Here is a 24,400-nt window from a genome sequence, read left to right as displayed (position 1 = left end):
GGATGTATGGGCACACGAGAAAGGATAAGATTGGGAATTAGGATATCCGAGGTAAAGTAGGAGTAGCCAAAATTGAAGGAAATATGAGAGAAAATCGGTTCCGGTGGTTTGGACATGTGCAAAGAAGGCCTACTGACGCTCCGGTTCGAAAATGTGACTACGGTACAGAGGTTCGGGGCCGAAGGAGTAGAGGAAGACCTAGGAAAACTTTGGAAGAGACCCTAAGAAAAGACTTGAGTACTTGGATCTAACGGAGGACATGACACAAATGAGCGCAATGACGTTCTAGGATTCATAGGCCGACCCCACTTAGTGGGAAAAGGCTTTGTTGTTGTTGTTGTTGTTGGCTTCTATAGAGTTCAAGTAATGCACTGCTTGTGAGCTTTGAGAATCACTCTAACCTAGTGATCAGTGGAGAGAGAGAAAAAAAAAAGTCAGAGAGGCTTGAGGTTAGGTTTAACGGAGAGGATGATGAGGATGACACCGTACCCGACTCAAACATTGGTGGTCAGTTTCTCACCACATGACATACTAATTTTTGTAAAATCAAGAGAGCATTTCAGATTGAGACTTTTGGACCCCTCCTAAGCTAAAATCCTGACCCCCTCCCCCACTTCACGGAATCAACGTCAATGTTGTTGCCGTGGAAACCAAGTCTTCTTCGCTTTAACCAAACTAAAATTGAAGATTATTTACACACATGTTTTTTAAGTAATGCTATGGAGACCAAATTTTTAAACTAGATTTGCAAACAAAGTTTGATTTCCTTAGCATTACCATTTATACCAATTTAGTTTTAAAAAAAAAAATCATCTCCACATTACCCTTTATACAACCAATAATAGAAAAAGCTTGCGCTTTCACAAACCAATCTCCTTCTCAACCATCTCTTCACTCGACACTCCAACCTGGGCAGTCTAAATGTGGGCCTCTCAATGTCAGCTGATAGAGCCCTGCAATGGCATAATGGAGGCAAGTCTTCCATTGTTATAGAAGAGATTGGGAAGGAAGGGACTGATGGCAATATACTAAAAAGAGGTGCAGAGCCAAGTGACATGGATATCATCAAATCATCCCACAAAAGAAGCAAAAACAGCGATAGTAGAGTAGAAAGAAAACAAAGAATGGCTGATAGGTTGCGAAGTATAAGCATTAAAGAGAGGTGCTTGATGATGGAACGCGCCCTACTCGTTGAAAAAGAGCTAGAGGAGATCCCAGAAGAATTCTTTGAGATGTGGGAGTACATGGAGGAGGTCTCGGAAGCTGAACGTACTGATCTTATGGCAAGGAAAAGGAGGAAAACTCCCCAAGGCAGTGGCAATTGGCCTGATACAGCCGTAAGATTGCCATGACACACTTATTTTGGAACTATCGTGTTCTTGGGTCGGACACGGTAGTTTGGGCTCTACATGGGCTCATTAGAAAATATAGACCCTCTATGATCTTTCTTTCAAAAACTAAGATGAAGGATCATAAAGTTAATGGGGTGCGAAGAAGAATGGGATTCATTGATGGTTTTAATGTCTCGCCGATTGGCAGGGCTGGTGGTCTTAGCCTTTGGTGGGATGATTCGTTGGAGGTCTAAATTATCTTCTCTTCCAAGCATATCATTGATGCTAGGGTTAGGGGAGTTGGAGATGATATGTGGGTAAGGGTGACTGGAGTGTATAATACTTCTTATCGTGGGGAAAATGAGGTCTTTTAGAATTGAATGACTTCCTACTTTCAGCCTTTGGATATTCCTTGGTTATGTAGGGGTGACTTTAATGAATTTATTTGGGAGTCCGAAAAATCTGGAGGGGCTCCGATTCTTTATAACCGGCCCCGGTACTTGGAAAATTTCATGGAGGCATTAGAGCTTTTGGACCTCCACTTTAATGGGTCTCCATTTACATGGCGAGGGACTAGAAATGGGGAGCTAGTGGAGGAACGGACTGACAGGGGTTGTGTAACCAACTGTGGCAGGCTACTTGGCCAAATACCTCTGTTACACACGATACGGTTGTGGGTTCAAATCATTACCCAGTCTTTATATGTTGTGAGTCGAGCCAGAGAAGGTAGAAAGCGGTTTCATTTTGAAGCTTTGTGGGCTAATGAGGAGGATTGCAAAAGGATTGTTAAATCCTGATGGAACCGCCATTACTCTGGGGACGTGATTACAAGATGGCAGAACATGATTAATGTCTGTAGATCCAAACTAACTTCATGGAACAAAAAAAAGTTCAACCATAGAGCTAAGGAAATCGAAGTTCTGATGGACCAACTTGGGGAACTCCAAATGAACTGGGGACCAATTAGGGAGGAAATTCTCAAAGTGACCATCGCGGTTGACAGGCTACGGGAACAAGAGGAAAACTTTTGGCAACAATGATCAAAGGCTAAATGGCTCCGAGATGGTGATGCCAACACTTCGTTTTTCCATCAATCTACTTTGCAAAGATAGAGGAGAAACAAAGTGGTGAAGATTAAGATCGACGACGGTATTTGGGATGAGCATCCAAGCCATGTGCACCAATTGGTTGATGACTTCTTCATCAAACTCTTTACTTCATTAGGTCCGAGAGAATGCGGACAGGTTTTGGAGTGCATCTGCCTAATGGTCATGGATGATATAAACCAGTCCTTACTGATGCCTATCTCAGAGGAGGAAATTACAATGGCTGCTAGGCAAATGGGAGGTCTCAAGGCCCCGAGGGCGGATGGGTTCCAAGGGGTGTTCTACCACTCATTTTAAGACTGTATCGTTAACAAAGTTAATGAGCTTGTCATGTTCTTATCAAATGGTGAAGCTTGTCCTAGGTAGCTCAACGCGACTCACATAGTTTTAATCCCTAAGGTCCTAAACCCGGAGTTGGTTTCTCACTTCAGGCCTATAAATTTATGTAATTTTTCCTATAAAGTATTATCCAAGGTTTTGACTAATAGACTGAAACCTCTACTTCCGAGCCTTATTTCTCCCATGTAGAATGCGTTCGTTGGGGGTTGGCAGATTCAGGAAAATATTGGGATTGCTCACGAACTATTCCACTTCCTGAAACTCAGGAAAACAAAGAGCAAGTTTGAACTTGGCATCAAGTTTGATATGCATAAAGCTTACGACCGTGTGGAATGGGATTTTTTGAATGCTGTCATGAAAAAGATGGGGTTTCACCCCATTTGGCGGACACTTATCATGGGGTGTATGTGTTTAGTTAACTTTGCTGTCATCCTCAACGGGCAACCTGGTAACAAATATGATCATTCGAGAGGTTTAAGGCAAGGTGACCCACTCTCCTCGTATTTGTTTCTGATGGTTAGCGATGTTTTGTCAAATATGATAAGTACCACCACAAAGTCTAAACAACTGCAGGGGGTTTGGATGTGTGCCTATGGCCCACCTATTTCCCATATTTTCTTTGTTGACGACACCTTGATCTTTTTGAAGGCTAACAAAGCTAATTGTAGCAACTTGGGCAGATTACTGGAAACCTACTGCTTGGCTTCGGGCCAGGCAATGAATCTTCATAAATCATGTGTGTATTTCAGTGCTAATAGTTCTATGGCAATTATGAAGGAGCTTGGGAGTGACCTAGGTATTCCGATGGTGTTCGATCCAGGTACCTATCTTGGTCTACCTGCCATTTGGGGCAGCTTGAAGTGCTATGGACTTGCTTATGTGAAGGGTTGTTTGTTGGGGAAAATTCAGGGGTGAAAACATTGTACTCTCTTTCAGGCTGGTAAAAAGGTGATGATTAAGTTTGTTGCCCAAGCCATTCTAGCATACTCGATGAATTTATTTAAATTCTTGAATTTTATTTGCAATGAGTTAGACTCCTTGATATATGGGTTCTGGTGGGGACAAAAAAAAGGGGAGAGAAAAAATTCACTGGGTCTCCAAAAAAGTGTTGGGACTCCTAAAATCTGAAGGGGAATTGGGTTTTAGAAATTTCATATCCTTTAACGATGCTCTTCTTGCAATGCAGTGTTGAAGGTTGATTACAGAGCCAAATTATTTATGGGCTTAGGTTCTTAAGGCCATGTAAGGCCATGTATTTCCCAAATTGTTCCTTTATTAATGCTCATAAGGGTAGCCGGGCTTTTTGGGTTTGGTCCAGCTTATTGGTGGAAAGAGATTTATTATTGAATAGGGCTCACTGGCAAATCATGGATGGGCAGCGGGTGCGAGTTTAGGTTAACATGTGGCTTCCATCCCTCCCGATGGGCCATCATATTCTTAGTGGTGAGGTGTCGGTCACCAAGGATACTCGGGTGGTGTATTTTATTTGTCCAAAATCTCGAACATGGGACCTCAACTCGCTCCAACCTTTCCTTTCGGTGGAGGATCTCAATGTTATTAGGGATGCAAATATTGAAGACTCTATATATGAGGATAGGCTCATTTGGCTGATGACCAAGAATGGGCATTATTCGGTGAAGACCGGGTACCATTAGGAGAAAGCCCAAAACCCCCTGATGACTCAGCATCCTTATTCTTCCCTTGCTATCCCAATTCGGTTATGGAAGCTTATTTGGAAACTTAGAGCGCCGACAAAGATACGAAACTTCATGTGGAAATCCCTCAATCGTGTTTTCCTAATGATGAATGATCTGTTCAAAAGCGGTCTGTCCCTTCTCTGACTTACCCGATTTGTCATAACTAGGATGAGTCGATCGAGCACTTATTGTTATTATGCCCTTGGGTGGAACCTGTTTGGTTTGGTGGTGTTCTCAATCTTCGAATTGTGAAGAGCAAGGTTTCGAGCTGGTTGGAGTGGGTACTTTCTACTTCAAATGTGCATGGCGATTATGATGATGATAAGTTGTCATTCCTTTCGTATGTTACCTTTACGTATTGGCACATATGGAAAGCCAGGTGCAATCTTTTGTACATTAACAATCAAATCAACCCTACTCAAGTGATATGTGCTATCTCCAACTCAACTAGAGCTTTTTTCGATGTTGTTAAAAGGACTCCCTGTTTTTCAAACGGAGGCTATTCAAGCATCCAGATGGGCCATTCCTCCTACGTAGTTCACAAAAATCAATGTGGATGCCAGCTGGTCTGTGTTAACGTGTGTTGGTTTCATTGGCATTGTTCTACGGAATGTCGTGGGTTCTGTTTATACCATATTTAGGGCCTCCGTATTTAGATCTCATACAAATACTCGGGGGACTTAAATGTAATTATGTAATTATGTAATAAAGGAAGGGGCAAATATGTAATAAGTGAGGAGCCCTTATTCTATAAAATGACCCCTCACCCTCACAAATTGAAAGAGGCCATTTCTTAAGGCTTCTCACCCTTTCAAAGCTCTCACTCTCAGAGCTTTCTCTCTCTCCCTCAGATAAATACATATTCAGTGTGGATGTAGCCCAAACCTTGGGGTGAACCACGATACATCTTGTGTTATTTACATTTCATGCAGATTCACGGTCGGATTTACGTTGTTCCAAGACCTCGAGTTTTGTGTATCAACATTTGGCGCCATCTATGAGAAACGACATGAAAAGCTATGTCGGTTCTCTCTTAATTTTTCATACCTCCACCGTGAATTTGCAAAATCTGGAGAAACCCAACAACACTGCATCACCAAAGTCATAGCCACTTAGAAGCATACACGTTTGGTTCCTTCCCATTACCAATATCCAGATATCTGATCTGATTTCTCCATCTTTATAATTGCTACTGTTTCTTAAGCTTAAACTCTTTTTCTCTAACATGAAAGATCAGGCAATGAAGAGTGTTGAAGGAGATGATCACCATCATGATGGGTCCGCCAAACAATCATCTCCCTTCACGTTGCCATCGTCAAAATTCGGAGATCCAAAGAAAATTTTTAATTTCTAGAAAATTACAGAAATTTTTCGTGCCACGTCGCCATCGTCAAATTCGAATCCTCCAGGATTCGTGAAAACAGACATAAAAAAAAAAAAAACCTTCATTCTTTCCCTCCTCTCTCTCACCTGATCTGTCCCTCCCTTCCCAGCTCCGTCTACATCCTTCCCGCCAATTCATGGCGGCAACGCAAGCGAGTCTTCTCCTCCAGAAATAGCTCAAAGATCTTTGCAAGAACCCAATCGACAGATTCTCGGCCAGTCTGGTCTCGGCTCTTCCAGTCTTCCTTCCCCATTGATTTTCTGGTAAAGCTCCGTAACAATGGAGAAGGTGATCGCTCTCGGCTTCATCTCGGCGTTCAAACAACTGGAAGTACAAGGTATTCCTCAGCTCAGGCGACGATACATGCACCACCTCTGGCAAAAGCTTTTCTGCCAAAAAGCGCAAGGCCGACCGCGTTCCCATCTGCACAATACCTGGGCACTGTTTCGATAGGCTCTTATCACCAGAAGAAACGGAGTCAGATGCTGAGTAGCAGTAAGGAGCTGTGACAGACGGCAAGGAGGAATAGCACCGTACAGCCTGCGCACTGTGGAGGAGGTTTTCACCGACTTCAACTTTGCCAGAGATGGAATGCAAGAAAGGGACTGGTTATCTCTGGTAGCTGTGGACAGCAACACATGGTTGCTTTCGGTGGCTTTCAACTTTGGTGCCAGATTTGGTTTTGACAAGACTGAAAGCGCAGTGAACCGAAAGCAAAAGCAGAAGAGTAGAAAAGAAAAGTACTTTGATGGGATTTTTACAGCTGGAGTACACCAGCTTGTGTTTAAACAACAGAAAAAGAAAAAAGAGGGGTGATAGTGGATGGGCACGACCAGGCTGTCCAAGAAAAGCAAGTGGAGTTAGCCCTCCAGTTTCGCCAAGAGACAGAGACAGAGACGCAGTGGAAAGCAAAAGGAAAAGAGAAAAAGAGAAAGAAATGGAGTGGGAAAAGCAAAAGAAAAGCAGAAAAACAAAAGCAAGGAATAAACACCCCACCAGAATAATGTGGATTACTTTCCTTATTTTTGAATGATGTAATTTATTTTTCATATCTTTTGGAGATATTTGTATAAACCCCATCAGAGGGTAAAAATAAAAAATAAAAAAATAAAAAAAAGGGCAAAGCCCAAAATAAATGGGCTGAAATGTTGTGTAGAGGGCGAAGGCCCATAAGCCCAAAATAGCTTCAACCAGGCGATCAAAAGTACGCCCAGTACTCCACAATTATTCGGCAACCTGCCGCTATTACCACCAACCAGGTGATGAAATGTACAACCCATACTCTAATATCATTTGGCAACTAGCCATCCATACCACCAACCAGGTGATGAAATGTACAACCCGTACTCTAATATCATTTGGCAACTAGCCATTCATGCTACCAACCAGGTGATGAAATGTACAATCTGTACTCTCCTTAATGCCAACAACCAAGTGATCAAAAATACGCCCAGTACTCCAAATTATACCTGAACATTACTCATGTCATTCATACATAAACATTCATGAGCATCACTCATGACAATCATACATAAACATTCATGACCATCATTCATGTCAACATTCATAAGCATCACTCATGTTAATATTCAAGAGCATCACTCATGACAACATCCATGAACATCACTCATGTTAATCAACATAAACATTCATGAGCATCACTCATGTTAATCAGCTTCAAAAGCTTCATTTACAGAGCTCTAGCTTCAAAAGCTTCATTTACAAAAGCTCCAGCTTCGAAAGCTTCATTTACAAAGCTCTAGCTTCAAAGCTTCACTTGCAAAGCTTCACCTACAAAGCTTCAGTGCAGGGTATACAAATACCGCCTCTGAACAACCGCCACTTCGGCCCATACATGGATTCAATTTGAAGTTTCCAGCCAATAGACTCTATTAACCGAAGACTTGGGGGACTACATTATGTACCATGTATTGGGCCTCATGAAAAATACTTGGGGGACTCTAGCCCATTATTTATGTATTGAGGAGCGAGCCATTATTTTATAAAAGGGACTCCCTCACCATCATTAGAGAGCATCAACTTTAGCCCATTACTTATGTATTGAGGAGCAAGCCCTTATTTTATAAAAAAGACTCCCTCACCATCATTAGAGCAGCATCAACTCTAGCCCATTATTCATGTATTGAGGAGCGAGCCCTTATTCTATAAAAGAGACTCCCTCACCATCATCAGAGAGCATCGCTGCCTAGTAAGCAACCGCCTCGCCGCGAACATCAACTCTAGCCCATCATTTATGTATTGAAGAGCGAGCCCTTATTCTATAAAAGGGACTCCCTCAACTTCAACGCCACAAGCCGAGCCAACCAAGACAACATAAGCCACAAGCTGAGCAACCTCGTAACATGTGATAGTTGAGCATCATTTCGGATTGGACACCGCCTTATATCGAGTATCAGTCCTAGATGACATCTAATTACTTCAACCCACACATGGACTGAATTTCAAGTCTTTAGCCAAAAGACTCTATTGACTGAAGACTTGGGGGACTACTATTTATACCATATTTATGGCATCTGTATTTAGATCTCGTACAAATACTCAGGGGACTTAAATGTAATTATGTAATAAAGGAAGGGCCAAATATGTAATAAGTGAGGAGCCCTTATTCTATAAAATGACCCCTCACCCTCACAATTGAAAGAGGCCATTTCCTAAGGCCCTTAACTCTTGGAACTCAATTCCCACCTTCCACCAAGGAATCCAATTCCTCCAAAAGGAGGAGTTGAATTCCATTTTTATGTGGCCCCGACAGTTTTGACTAACTATTCATATCTTAGTAAACACAAGAATGATCTGTAATCAGAATCGAACTCCTCTTCTATTTCTATTTCAAAGTTTTTGTTTTCATCCTTCCCATGAACCTCGCATCATCCTTTTCCATTCCTCACTTCTCCATATACTTTCACTCTATCTCTAGGAACGATTGAAAACTAAAAATGAAGTGGTTATCAAATTGACAAAGAAATTCACAGTGACAAGAAGATTGTTGTACAACACAAAACGGTGGAGTCATCATCAGTGACAAAATGATTGTTGTACAACACAAAACCCTAAGCGTTCAACCAGAGATTCGTGACTATATGCTTAATATAAACCATCTCAGTTGTATTGGTCACCAAATATACGCAGTCAAAGTAAAACCTAAATCGGTGGCCGTATAACCAACAGCCCCAGCTAAAACATTCAACCATTTGAGATATTGATATATGTTGATGTATTATTAACACAAAACACTACTATTTAATTGTATTCTCGAACTATATACGTTGTATAAACTTTTTAGATGTACATTTAGATTGCAACTGGGTAAGATTGCAATTCACAATTAATAATTTGGTCTCTACTGATTGTGACACACTATACATATATTTCAAAGGTTGAAAAGTTCAACAATGCATCACATAATTGACAGTTAGATGGGGAAATAGCTCATTCAGCTTATGTGTCATTCCTATACACCCATAACTCACCATTGCATTCACATAGAACTTTCGTGAAAAATCAAAAGTGGTATTATCCACACATTATTTGTTAATTATTGTCTTTTGATATTCTCCCATTCATTCATCCAACAACAAGAAATCGAGAAGGGTGTAGATAGCACCACCCAAATAAAAAATTATAACGGATCTTGTGTTATTCAAAGAAAAACTATGCCCTCACATCATATGATTGAGTCATGTAACTCATTTAATTGAGTGAACATTTTGGTCATAAGGATAACTTCTAAGCTTTGATTTTCTCTCTCTCTTAAGAATCTTAAGAAGAAAAGAGAGGTTTCATTAATATTTTAGGGGCAACTAATAAAATTATGAAATTATTACTATAGTATAAAATAGAGGTTCAAATTGCACTATTCATGTCTATTGTGAAATGGGGTTTCGATTTTGAATTAATTACGTTTTTGCTATTGTGTGTGTGGGGATTGTGCTTGAGCCTAAATAGCCGTATTGGGTTGCTACATTTGGGCCTAGGAAACAACTCTCACGTCTTTCGCCTGCCGACAATTTGTTTGACTAAAATACACACCTAGGGTTATGAATCTAAGGCTATGATTGAAAGTTGTGAGGGCAATTTAGTTATTGGAATTTGGGATTGAATGGGGTTCTGGGTGCGTTTGGTACGCAGATGGAACGGAACGGGACGGGACGGGACGGAACGAAGGTGTAATTTTTTAAAAAGACATAGGGTATATTTGTCTTAAAATGGTAAAACATTGCGTTCCACAAACGTGGAACAAACCCGTTCCAGGGGGGGAGGTGGGACGCAAAAACACTCAAAATCTGTCCCGTGGAACAGCCCGTTCCACCCATTTTTGGCGCACCAAACGCGGGACGGAACGCCTCGTCCCGTTCCGTCCCGTCCTGTCCCACGTACCAAACGCACCCACAAGGAACCCCGTTTTTACTAAAACCGATCCACCCTAATTATCTAAAATGCTTTAGACTTTTAAAGCATTCTAATTAACTACTTAGGATTTTTAAAAATAGACATTTGTTGGGTTACCGGCCAAAGTTAGTAAAATACGAAACAAGTATAGTATGTGAAAAATACATTCGTGTATTATTCGGCAACTTTGCTAAGAAAATATTTTGAGAAGATTCTACGATTTTTGTTTTTAAAATTTTTAATATTTACTTCATGTCAAATATCCATTTATTATTATTATTATTATTATTATTATTATTATTATTTTTGTGAAACGATAGAGTTAGATTAGTCGTCAGATTAGCCACCAACGTGGTTTGAACCCATGTTGTCATGCAAGAACTCAACACCTTTCCAGCACCACTTGTCAAAGAAATTTATTTTATTTCTTTGATAATATGTAAAAAAATAAATATCGAAAATGTGAATTTTATATGTCAAAATGTGTCAAAATGACATGTGTTAAACGTAATAAATACGGAAGTACGTGTATAACACGTGTATTGTCACATCCTGGCCCCTGTCCCCACCACATTCTGAGCTCGACTCCGCCGTAGCATGATATTATCCTTTTTGGGCCCCGACCATGCCCTCACGGTTTTGTTTCTATGATATTATCCGCTTTGGGCTCCGACCACGCCCTCACGGTTTTGTTTCTAGGAACTCACACGAGAACTTCTCAGTAGGTCACCCATCATGAGATTGCTCTCGCGCGAACTTGCTTAACTTCGGAGTTCCGATGGAACCCGAAGCCAGTGAGCTCCCAAAAGGCCTCGTGCTAGGGAGAGATGAGAATATACATATAAGACTTACAGGATCCACTCCCTTAGACGATGTGGGATGCTACTTGTATAATACCTTAAAATTATAAAAAAATGTGGAATATAATGAATCATTAAAACGTGTATGAAAAACAAAAGTATGTTTAAAAAACACATACGTACATATATAATATACATATTATCTGCAAATTTAATAATTATGTCACCGACCTTAAATGGCAGACATGAACAAATATTGAAGCAGAGTTTGTTTTCACACCTCATACTCTCAATTCCCAAATTATTTATTCACATTAAAAAAAGTAAGAAAACTGGACTAAGGACAAGTTTTGGATTGTTGTGCTTTTTTAATAAATTGTTTATGTTGTACTTTAAGAATAATCAGCTGCAAAATAAAACAGTTAAGCGTTTGATAAACTGTATTTTTAAAAATGTTGTGAGTATTATAAGCAATGTCTAGATGGATAAATAATGTCATTGTTTAATATAATAATTTGACAACATAAGACCTAATCCCCCAACTTGCTCCAATCTTTGGGGCAAATATGATTTTTAACCAAAAACTCATTTCTAGAGCAAATTTAGCACATGATTCCCCATGTTAGTGGGGATTGGCCCACCATGTATGTGTATTTGTTTTTAGTCCTATATTTATAAATTCATTGAATCCAATAGTTAAGATCTAATATGATCAAATCTAACGGTAAAAAATAAGATTTAATGATCCAAATTAAATCAAACGGCTAATGTAATTAAAAAAAATTATTTTATGTATTTCGTATTCTTTCATAGTGTTTCATGAGTTTCATGATGTCGGTTTAATAATTTTTCAATATTTATTAGAATCTAAATATTTTTATATTAAAATGTTCATAAATTTAAATTAGGATAATCTACATAATTTTCTTTTATAAGTTACTTGAAGAAAAAAAAAATTCTAAATTCAATTTTTAATAATCTCCGGCTAAAAGTTTAACCTAGAAGGATTGGAGGAGAAATATTATTTCTGAATTAAAATCTAAATTTTCTAAATTAAATATTTTAGATTTTAACCCAAATGTTGGAGATGATGTAATAGACTAACCTAATATCAAAGGGACAAAGTTATTTTCAAAATTTTCGTGAACAACTTTGCACCTGTTAACGGTATCTATTCCCATATTAACGGTCCCCTAATACCAGATAACTGAAGCTACGCGCGCAGGGTGGAGCTTTTACCGCCGTAGTGGAGGAGGTCAGGCCGCCCTAAAAACTTTAAAATTGGGGGCGAGTTTTTTTCCAGTTGCGCAATTTAGGTTTCCTTTTCTTTCCAACTCCAATTTCGTCTACTTACCAATTTGCAAATAGCAAAATCCCTTTCCGATTAGGAATTCAAAAACAGAGCAAAGTCCTTTTCCGATTCGGAATTCAAAACCAGAAAGAAAACCTTTTTATAAATCAATCAGACCTCCCCACAATGCTTGAACTAGAGCTTCGTGTTCGTCGCAGAAATAAAGGATTGGGACGGGTCGCCCGAGATCTGAATTCAGAGTTTAGCAGAAGTTACGATTTGGTCCAATTGGGAATTAGGGTTCATCCTGATTGGAATTGAATTGGGGATATTCGTCCGTTTCCGGGAAAAAAATAAATCCAGACTTTGCGCTGTGATTGACTTCGAGCGATGAGTTCTCACATGCTTTCGAACATGATGAGAAGAGGCAGAGCTGCTCCGCCTTCAGCCGCCCGAAAGCGCGGCGGCGAAAGAAGTAATTCATTTTTTGCTTTCTGTTTTTTTGTAATTTTCTTTTGGCTTTCTGGTTTTTGTAATTACGTTTCAGTTCAGCTAGTATCTTCAGATTTTGTGTAGATGGAGAATTCTTTTCTTTGTTGGTTAGTTTGAAAAGTTACAATGTGTGTTTTCTTACTCCTTGATTTTTCATGGTTTTAGAAACTGGTAGAAGACCTGGTGCAGTTGCAGCTGACGAGTCTACGGACAATGAACTGGTGATTCGGCCTCCAAAACTGAAGACACTTTCCTTTTTGTTAGAAGGGTTGTTTGAGAAAAGGTTCCTTTGTGTCACTTTGTTTTTCTTTCTTTCTGTAATTCTGAAAATTGGGTACCATTGATTTTGCATGCCATCAAATTTTGATGGGTTTTCTTTGTTTTTTTCAATGAAGGGGATCCGACCGAGAGGAGGCATTGGCATCAATAATTGAGGGATTAAATCGTAAACTAGACCATGAGTTTCTGGAAAACAAGTAAGCATATCTAAATTTTCTTTTATGTAAAAAAATTGTCTTGCTTTATTGCTAGGAAGTATGAAATCACTGCGTTATGTTTTCTTCGCTTTCCAGTACTATCAGAATAGTTGTGTCTTCACCCAAAGAATCATGTCATTGTAGAAGATTGATGTGTAGATAATAAGTAATAGGTAATTGGTAAACATGTGGGTTTTTCATTTGTATGTGGGTTGTGTGATCATGTATGTTGAGTCATCACTGTTTAGTAGAAGATCTAGATTGTGTAAATGATTTCTGAGAGCTCCTTTTGTGATTACTTTCTGTTTTCTTGCAGTTTTGCTACTTTTCTATTCAGAAGCTTGAATTGCCTAAAAAAGGGTTCTAACAGGGAGAAGCAGCTATCACTTCATGTCATTGGTTTGTTAGCTCTGTCAAGTAGCATGTATATTTTTATTTTTCTTTTGTTTTACATTTCTCTTGTAACTCTAACAGGTCTCCTTTTATCATAATGTCAGGCTTGCTGGCCATAGTCATTTGTTGCGAGGATAAGTTGTCCGAAATATACAAAGAGTTGCTTCCTGTATTTTCCAAAGTTCTGAAATCTGGACCCACGACCTTAAAGGTAGCTTAATTTTCATGATACTTCATAAAACCTATCAGTTAAATTTGTTTATAGGATTTCTCAAGAAGTTGGGTTGACCAAGAGATGTTTTGATACAGATATTGGATTGTTTGGCTATTGTGGCTTTCTTTGGTGCAACTAACTCGGAGGAGACAGAAAGTGCAATGCAAATTATTTGGAAGTTCATTAATCCTGAGTCTGCCTCAGATGTATGTATTCCCTTATCTTACCTTTATGTCTTAACCAATTAATTTCTTCTTTTGCATTTGTTTTGGAAAAAACTTTTTATATTGAAGAATTATGGATCTTTGTTTTACCAATTTTCTAACTTACTTTATAAGTTCCCATATATTTTCTCTAGTATTTCTCTAGTATTTCTAAACCCTATATTGAAGAATTATGGATCTTTATTTTACCAATTTTCTAACTTACTTTATAAGTTCCCATATATTTTCTCTAGTATTTCTAATGCCTACTACTACTACCCGGACCCTATAGTTATTATCTTCTGTAGCTTATTAGTATTTAGTCATAATCAATGGTGTCGTTGTTTTATCTGTTAGGTCAACACCCAAAACCATTCGGCAGAGATCCTAGTTGCTGCAGTATATGCTTGGTTGTTTCTTCTTACAAGTATGGAGGGATGGAGACTCAGCCACAACTATTGGAATGGGTAAATTTTTAACTCAACATAATGAGAAGTTCACTCAATTTAGAAATGTCTTGAACTGTAACCTTTTAACAGTTAAAATATATTTTCTGAAAAAAAAAACCATCTAATTGTGAAATAGTAGCAGTGAATCAAATTCTAATTTATTAAGTTCGTATTATTTACATGGTTTTGAGGACAAATAACAAAGATGAAAAATGCTATTTCTTTTTCTCTCTTCCTTTACATAATTTTTTACTCCATATGCCATACATATCAATCGTTGCCCATCTCTATCATGTTATAGAGTGAATTATGTTGTTTTAGCACTAATCGTATATGTACAAATTGATACAGGGCCATTTCTTACTTCTCAAACCTATTAGAGCACGATAATAAATTAGTCCGCATAGCAGCCAGTGAAGCGCTGGCTTTGATATTTGAAACTGGTAGTCTGGAGAAGTTCTGGAGTGAAGCAAAGGATCCCAGCCTCACAAAATATTCACACATGCAACTATTACTGAAAGAGAATGTCTTAAAGAAGTTAAACTGTCTTTATTCGGACATAAGAAATGAGAATGTTGCAAACAAAGTCCGTGAGGTTGTGAAATATTTTGAGGTAACTGTCAGTTTTATAATTTATTTCTCTGGCAATACATTAAGACAGAACCATTTAAATTGTATTTTTGTTGATATGAAAGTGTAGTAATTTGAATTATATACTTTCAGAGTTCTCGTCCGTCAGAATTTGTTCTAACAGTCAATGGAAAAGGACTAAAGTTATCATCATGGTATCAAATTATTCAGGTAATTGAATGTTTCATATTTCTCATTAATGTTTGTTTAATCATTTTCGGCTTGTTGTTATGATTTATAGTGTTTTCTAATCATTGTCATTTTCTTTTAAATATCTTGTAAACAGTTACAGTTTTTGAAGAGTTTTTTAGCTGGCGGATTTGAGAACCACATGAAGGTTGGTGTTTTCCCTCTTTCTGATTTTCTCAGCGTTCTTAATTTATGGTGGATTAACAATTTGGTTTATGCACCAGGAAAATGAGAAACTACAGAATTTGTTCGAGTTTAATCCACACAGAAACAAAAATTTAGGCCCAGAATTGTATGAATCTACCACTGATAAGGTTGGTCGTCTCTCTGTTTATCTTAGTTCATTTTTTTCTGTACCCAAAATAAAAAATTCTCATCTTTTGAATGTCTTGTAGTTAGTTGAAGAATTATTGATCTAATATTTCGACTTAAATTTACAGATTACTGTCTGTTTCTTTGTACCTGAAGAAAGAGATCCAGATAAACTGACAAAGGAAGATAGAAAGAAAGAGAGGGTTTGGGTATGGTTTTATTTCTGTTGTTATATTTGGACTGTTTTCTCTAATACGCAAAAACTTTTTAAGATGTACATATAGTTTCCTAAAGTAGGGTAATCCTTAACCAAACCAGGACATTTAGACTAACTTCCGTATATGCGTTGTGTGCAGAGGAATGCACTATTAGACAAGGCAAGAACACAACTAATGAGAAAACATCGGCTAATGTCACAGGTATTACTCGTGTTATCAAAAGAATATCATCTGTATTTTTCAATTGTGTTTGCCAAGGGTTGAAAGTTTACTTCTCATTTACTTGTCTGATTCCATGATGGTTCCTTCTGTAGGAAATGAATAGCTGCTGCTACGATTTTGAACAGTATTAAGGGATCTTCAATTTTAAGTTGTGTTTCATTGCTTTCTCTCATAAGTTAAGCCTTCTGTTTTCGTAACCCAATCGCGTTTGACATTTTGTAAGTTCTCATATCGCTGTTCCCTTTTCTTGAATGCATTCCTTTATGTTCGTTCAAACACCACAGAATTGGCCAAGGTAACATTTGAAAGACATGATCATGCCTTGCCCAATTCTGAATGGTTTAATTTGTATGAAAATGTTACCTTACATAACATGCCAATATTTAGCTCGGACCATAGTCCTATTTTCCTTCAGTGTAACAATGGCACCTCTTGGAGGAAATATTCCTTTAAGTTTGAGGCTATGTGGCTTCATCACCAAAGTTTCAATAAATTTGTTAAGGACAATTGGCAATGTAACTTCATTGGAAACTCAAATGATATGTTTCGAGATTTTGCTGAATGATTTGAATTCAATATTAAACGTTGGAATAGGGAGGTGTTTGGGAATGTGGAATTAAAAATTAAAGTGCTCATGCATAAACTTAACGCCATACAAAAAAGAAGTATAACATCCCAAAAACGGAGGGTATTGAACCGTAGCACAAACAATAAAAATGGATCTTAACCCTAATTAAAATGCGAGCACCAACAATTAATATTACGGTTTAATGGGATTCCTCTTCACTCGTAATTGAGAGGTTTTAGGTTCAATTATCGCCAAAAGCATATTTGAACCACATTATTACTAGCTCATTGTGAGATTTAACCTACTTCCACACCTCCTTAGGGTAGTACCTATGAAGGCTCACATTATTGGCAAAAAATATTTTCAAGTTAGTACTAAAGTTAAAAGGAAAGTACATGACTAATTAAATTAGTTAGTCTAAATTAAATCAATCAATACAAAAAGGAGACAAATTAACTCTAACTTGATCAAATTATATCAATTAGGGTTTAATTTCCTAAATTAAAGATTTTAATTTAATAAAGAGCTAAATTAAATAATTAGCTCAAATGAAATCAAATCAGAAAATCAATCCCACAAATTACAAGATTCAAATCGGGAATTTTAAACTAAGACTAAATCACTCACTTATAAACACTAGGCTCATTTTCATGAAAGAGACACTTGAGGAAGAAACAAAGCAAGCCAAGCCTTTGGAAAAACCAAAAGCTCTCTGGTCAAAGCAAACACCAAACGGACAAATTTATAATTTGTGTTCTTCATCAAGCTCATGGAGAATCAATAGGCACAACAAACACATGCCAATTAATCCACCATCAAAGTTGAAAATCACCTATCATGTGACACTACTCGTTGTCTTTTATTCAAGATTAAGCATCGACGACCCTTGAAGAAATCACAAGCCTGATTCAAGGTCAAGTGTTCATCAAATTCTACTTTGGAGATTGAATTAGAGGATCAAGCCGTGTACTCAGAGATTGTAGCCTAATTTTCTCATTTATATAAATATTTTATTTTGTACACATGTTCTTATTTGATTCGTTTGCAGAAAATTTCGTGTTTGGTTCGAATTATGACATTTATACGATAAAATAATATCATATCGTCATGTGAAAAGCCAAACAATCTTTTTCTTTAACGGGATTACACTCTCACCTAGTACATAAACCCCTTGTGTCTACTTTTATAACATGGGTCACTAGTTGTTCTGGTTGAACAACTTTCAATCCAACTTGGTACGAAAGAAGTGTGACTAACGAAATGAAGTTGAGGTTCTACTATAAAATCAATTTGAAAAATAGGGATTAGCAGAATTACTTATAAGCACATGCAACGTCCCTTCTTTCCCTGGAGTGGGATTCATAATCTCAACAAGAAATCTGATTTTACCATTTCAATTTTTTTTAATTATATTATTTATGACACACCCCGACCCGATATGTCCACTTGGACTTCGAATCAAGCTGTGATGGTCGATACCAAGAAGGTGACAAAGCCATATAGTGTAGTGATGTGGAAAATATGAATAAATTTAAACTTGAAAGTGACTAAATGCAAGATTGCACATGTGAGCGGGATTGAACTCATTTCACACATGATGTCAAAGCATAAGTAAAGTACAATAAAAATAGAATAAGAATTATACCATCGAAGGTAATCTCCTATATCAACATTTTCCAAGAATCCTCGTCGACACAAAAACTCTGCTACTAAAACTTGGAGGGGCGAAAAACAAGGGTGAATGGGTCTAAAAATAAATTGTTGTAAAAACCTTTTTCAAAAATGGTATAACCCCTAACATAATGGTATGAAAATACATACTGTAAACAGTAATGTCTCAAGAATGCAATACTTCACAATATCTCGCAAATAAACACATAACATCCAATAATCATAATATCTCGTATAAACAAACATATCACATTGATTGCTCATCGACATATGCTGACACACGAGTTCAAGCAGAGATATTCTGACATGAGGACACACCCCGACCCGGGATGTCCACTAGGACTCCAAATCGAGCTGTGTTGGCTGACACCTGGAGGGTGACGAAGCCATAAAGTATGATGATGTGGGAAAATGTGAATAAATTTAAACCTAAGATGCCTAAATACCAGAATGCGCTGGTGAGCGGGAATGAACCAACTTTACACGTGACGTTAGAGCATAAGCAAGTACAGTAGAGTGAATTAAGAATCGTACCCTCAAAATAATCTCTAATACTAAGAATCGCCATGAATCTTCGACGATAAGAAAGCTCAGCTAATAAAACCTGAAGGGTGAAAACAAAACAAGGGTGAGTGGCTCTGGAAATAAAATTTTAATAGAAACCATATAAAACATTATAACCCCTCGCTACAACACCTGTATAGTTTCCAGAAAAATCATAAGTATACCACAACACAGCATCGCATCAGCAATATCAATAATCATGTGATTAATAGCCCATACTAGCGCGCAAGTCGGAGTCACCTACAGTGACCTATACGACTTACCCATATCTCATCACATATGCTAGCTCATCACATATTACCTCACATATGCTAGCTCATCACATATCTCCTCACATATGCTAGCTCATCACATATCTCCTCACATATGCTAGCTCATCACATATCTCATCACATATGCTAGCTCATCACATATCTCATCACATATTTCGTCACATATGCTAGCTCATCACATATCTCGTCACATATGCTAGCTCATAAGTCGGAGTCACCTATAGTGACCTATACGACTTATCCATATCTCATCACATATGCTAGCTCATAAGTATACTTGCACACGAGTCGGAACCACCTAAAGTGGTCTATACGACAGGACTGGGTGTAAATAAATACGCTCAAGTGCTACGATCATGTGAAGACTGTGCGAATAATCGCGGGTCACCTACAAGTCGGAACACCTATAATGGTCTGTACGACAGGACTGTGCCCTGGCCACGGGCGGGAGCACTAACACCGGAGTGCATGTTTATGAGCTCTAACTGCATCTATTGTAACATATACGACTCATGGGCAACCTGTACGACAGTGTCAGAGTTGCCTAAAACATATAAGTAGTTGTACCATAACTCCATCATTTCAACTAATACCATAAACTCACCTGAACTTACCTGGGTGTCCTATGTTCACCTTTGCACTTCAAAGCGTTCCTAATAATTATATACAGGTAATATACATATAGATAAACCATGATGCAATCTGATACTCAACCATGTTATAGCATTTTTCAATTATATATAAGTTGTAACGCCCTACTCTCGAACTATTTATTTTCAGAAATAATTATCAGTGACAAGCTCAACTAAACATTAATTTAACTAATTATTAATACTTAATTATTTAGTCTCGTTTATGGTATGGCTGCATCTAACGTCTCGTTAGACTGCCTACATACCCTAAATAGGGATCAAGCCATTCGTAGTTTGCATTAGTACTTCAAAGCATTAACAATAATTATATGCAATAATCAATTTATGACTGTTTTTGGAATTATCAATCATATATATATATATATATACGCGCATATGCATATATATATATGCGCATACGTATATATATAACCAATTATCAAATCACATCTCAGAGTTCATACCGATAAAATACATAAAACACATCCCTACGTAATTCAATTTGAAAGATCTACATCACAAATTTCTAATCCGTTGCTTCTAAAGATCCACATTATACTTCTAGAACAACATCCTAAAGTCCCATTACGATCCAACGGTCGGATCTCCGCCAATTGTCAAAACCAAGTGGCGGTTAACCTTTTATTTTATGAACTTACAAATCCAATTCGGGAAGATCCATATCTTGGATTCCCGATCCATAAGTTCATATGGTCCTCAAATATTATGTACTATAACATACTAAAGTTTGGTGACGATCCGACGATCGGATCGTCGATTCATTTCTTTACCAAGTAATGTATCATAATGAGTTTAGGTCCAAAAAATCAACCTACGATATACAATTATCAAAACTGAACTCAAGACATCTAATTTAGCCTAAAGATAACATCGACAGTCCCCTAGCCAAGCGCCACCGTGGGTGGCGGTCTGCCGCCCGGACTCGCCGGAAAATCCAACTATTTCCAAAAATTACCAAAATTTACAAGAATGAAGATCTCAATGAGTAGAGTAACTTTTATACCTATGACCAAGGCCAATTTGGCCTGGAAAAGCCTTAATTTCAAGAAAATCCGACGGAACCCTAGGTTTGAGGTGCTTTGATTGGTCCTCAAATCAACTCTGCCGCTTCAACCAATGATTGGGCATTGTTTCTAGGCTCAAGGGAATTATATTGGTTGTGACAATTGAGAGTGTAGAAATGGCGGATTGCCACCAAGAACACCATGGTGCTGCCAATGCTCTTGCCACAAAACCAAGGCTAAATCTTGTCCAATTTGTGCAAAAAATTGAAGAGGAATGATCAATGAGAAGTTCCCAAGTAGTGGGCCGGTGCAATTCGCCGGAATTTGACCGCAAAAAGCACCGGATTTCATGCACTTCCGCCGGGTTGGGTATGGGTCATGGTGAACCCGGCGGTTCTCCTCCTCCTCTTCTTCTCTCCTTTCTTTCCTTTCCCCCTTCTCTGGTTGGTCACCTCCTCCTCTCTCCTCTCCCCATTCGTCCACCCCCTCTTCCTCTTCTTCCTGATTGGATAGTAACCCTTCTTTCTTTCTTCTCCCGTTCCACATCATCTTCTTTCTCTTCCTCTTTGAAAAATAATTAAATGATAAAGAATATCAACATTCTAAAATATATAAAAATATAAATAGTGACTGAAACAAAAGTACTTCTCGAGTTTACAATTCCGTAAAACTTTAACCGTAACCCCAAATCCTCTTCTGCTTGCGCCTACGAGTCCGTAATGTCGAGTACTTCAGAAAAATGCTAAAGGATTAATTCATACACATCACTATACGCTGATCAACGAAAGTCAATACCCTCGAGTATGAAGATTGGCACGGGTTGTCACAAACTGGACTTGGTGTAATAATGATTTACTCTCTACTATTACAATCATATGAAGATTGGCACTATGCGCATCACATACAAGTCCTAATTGCCTATAGCAATCAAGGACAAGACTAGCACTTACAATGGGTCCAAAGTGAGCATATGGAGCGATGTGAACATACACGTGAAGACTGGCCCTGGCTCGGGCGAGTACTAACACCAGAGTAGCATATGATGAGTAGATAACGTAAATATGATCGTGCAACGGTAATTCAATACTTCTAGTCAACATAATACTATTCATGGACGTAAATATAATTAAGGAAATCCATTATAGTACGTATACATGTGCATCCCGTAGGATTATTTCACAATTCCCATCAATATGACATTTCTTATAATGTTAACTTAATTATGGCATCACGTAGAAAATTCATTGTTAAGTATATATAGAAACTAAATAATATATATATACACACACTATATATAAAAGAAAAGACCCACTCATAGTTACTTGTGAGGTCGCAGCCATTCAAAATAGGAAAGCCGAAGTTTCCGATAGTATTCGCACCTAAGCATAATATTGGGACCCATTAGTAAAACTCAACAAAAATGATTAAATTTTGGAAAACAGAGGACAAATTTGGAATCAGGGCATCGAAATACCCTTAGAAGGGTCCCGAGTAAATTCCGTAAAAGTCATCGAAAAGACAAAAGTCAACCGAGCCACCGAGGCGGTCAGCTATGTTAAAAATTTGAAATTTTACTAAATGGATGCCAAAAAGGGACTCGGGGCATCGAAATTAGCCTAGGAGAGTTTCCGAGAAAATTTTGAAAAAGTTAACTAACGGTCAACAGTTAACTTTAACTGAATATTCTATCCTCAGACGGAATATTTTGTTAAAGTTAACTGGAAGTTATCCCTCAATATTTTGAAATTGAATCGGGTTGGATCTGAGTTCAAACCGAGTCAACAGGTCAAATCTGGGTTAGGGTTTGGATCTGGATCCGGATCAAATTCGGGTTTTGGTTCATGGGTCAAGTCGACCAGTTTGAGGCCGGTTTCCGCTGCAATCATCGAAATTTGGGGATTTGGCTGGAAAACTTCCGAGCTCCGATTTGGTTTCAAAACTAAATCTTTTCAATGATTCAAAAACCAAAATGAAGCTAAGAACATAAGGAACAAGAATATACCATTGCAGTCACTTGTCGTGGCCCGAATTGGCTGGAGAAATCTGGCAAAATTTGGAGTCCCTTGTTGGAAACTGGAAAATAACTTCCCGAGTTGATTCTCAGTGTCAAACGTCACCAAAGTTCTTAAGAGACGCTAGAAACATATAATAAAACACGATCCACAGAGATTTTGGTGGTTTTCGAAACTCACCTTCATTGGAAACGACGAGAAATTGTCAAAAAAATGGGGAAAAAATCATGAACAGTGGCAGAGAGGGGGAAAAGAAACCTCAGCCTGGGTTCGAGCTTGGGTTTTATCTGGGCTTTCATAACTCGAGGGTGAGTTGTGTCACGCCCCGATCCCAACATACGTTCAGGATTGACATGTGACATCATCAAATAACAATATATCTAACATACCCACCTCTGAAATATGTACTAAGCACATCCTAAGCCTCAAATTGCGTAGTAATTTTTCGTACACTTTATGGCTGCATCTAACCTCCCGTTAGACTACCTACGTAGCATCAATAGGGATTAAGTCATTCGTAGTTCATCATTTCACTACACTCGAACATCCATCACATAAATCGTTATGTCTCAACAATATATCACCATGCATACCATGCAATATGTCAAAGAACCAATGATGAAGCACAATATTCTTCTCAAGCCACATTGATCAACTAAAATAATCATAATAATAACATCCATATCCAAAGTCATTCCGCAACCCCATCAATTAATCAATTCATGAATCAAAATGCATGATCTTAGCATTTATTTACGTTAATCAATCAATGCAATAACTTCTCATTTCACGAGTTTAACTAAGGAACTCTATATAATTCCCTACTTGGATTATGAGTAATAAACATGGTAATTCTAATTTACATTCACAACATTTATTAGGGGTAATTCACATTCACTCGAACCTAGGCTTCTAGAGTAACCTTATGGAAATAAGCAAGAGCAAGGATTCCGCACCACTCAACGGAATCCAACAATCTCGATTTCTAGACCACTCAACGAAACTAAAATACCAAGCTGCTTCTCGTAATCTACCTAGACCTATTATATGTACAATCATGCCTACATTAAGGAGATGGCACACTGGGTAAATCGGACACTCAGATAAGCTGCAAAGTTCGGGTGAGTGACAATAATACAAGTATGTGATATTCAATCAAAACAGACCATCAATCACAATCTATAAGCATCAAGTATAGAATCATGCTTTATGGAATCATAATAAAATCACTGAAAACTCCGTAGGAGTCACCCAGACATCCCACAGTTTTTCTAATACAAACCACAAGATTCCTAAAAAACATTGTACATATGTAAATTAAAAACTAGGGCTAAAGGGACACAGTTCGGCCGAAGCCTATATATGTAACCAAACAGGAAGTGGCCCCCATAGCGGATTATCGAAGCAGAGCCACCCTTGAGTAACCATGTAGGTAGTCACCCCCATCACGGATTAACCAAGTAGAGTCACTCCCATGAATATGTTAGGCAGTGATCACTC

General features: G+C 38.1%; 1 protein-coding gene across 1 annotated transcript; it reads left to right on the top strand.

Annotated features, from left to right (window-relative positions):
- Positions 1-12,194: 12,194 nt before the first annotated feature.
- Positions 12,195-16,718, top strand: LOC103430019 (uncharacterized). Its single transcript, XM_008368156.4, has 14 exons — positions 12,195-12,833; positions 13,016-13,133; positions 13,246-13,326; positions 13,643-13,725; positions 13,824-13,930; positions 14,029-14,139; positions 14,494-14,603; positions 14,937-15,198; positions 15,309-15,386; positions 15,502-15,552; positions 15,629-15,718; positions 15,845-15,925; positions 16,073-16,135; positions 16,249-16,718. Exons 1-14 carry the CDS (start codon positions 12,749-12,751, stop codon positions 16,285-16,287), a joined length of 1,359 nt encoding a protein of 452 aa, XP_008366378.1. The 5' UTR covers positions 12,195-12,748; the 3' UTR covers positions 16,288-16,718.
- Positions 16,719-24,400: the final 7,682 nt, after the last annotated feature.

The sequence above is a fragment of the Malus domestica genome, chromosome 10, assembly GCF_042453785.1.
Source record: "Malus domestica chromosome 10, GDT2T_hap1".
Taxonomy (NCBI): domain Eukaryota; kingdom Viridiplantae; phylum Streptophyta; class Magnoliopsida; order Rosales; family Rosaceae; genus Malus; species Malus domestica.
Note: the sequence above shows the minus strand (reverse complement) of the source record. Positions and strands in the feature narration are given on the sequence as shown.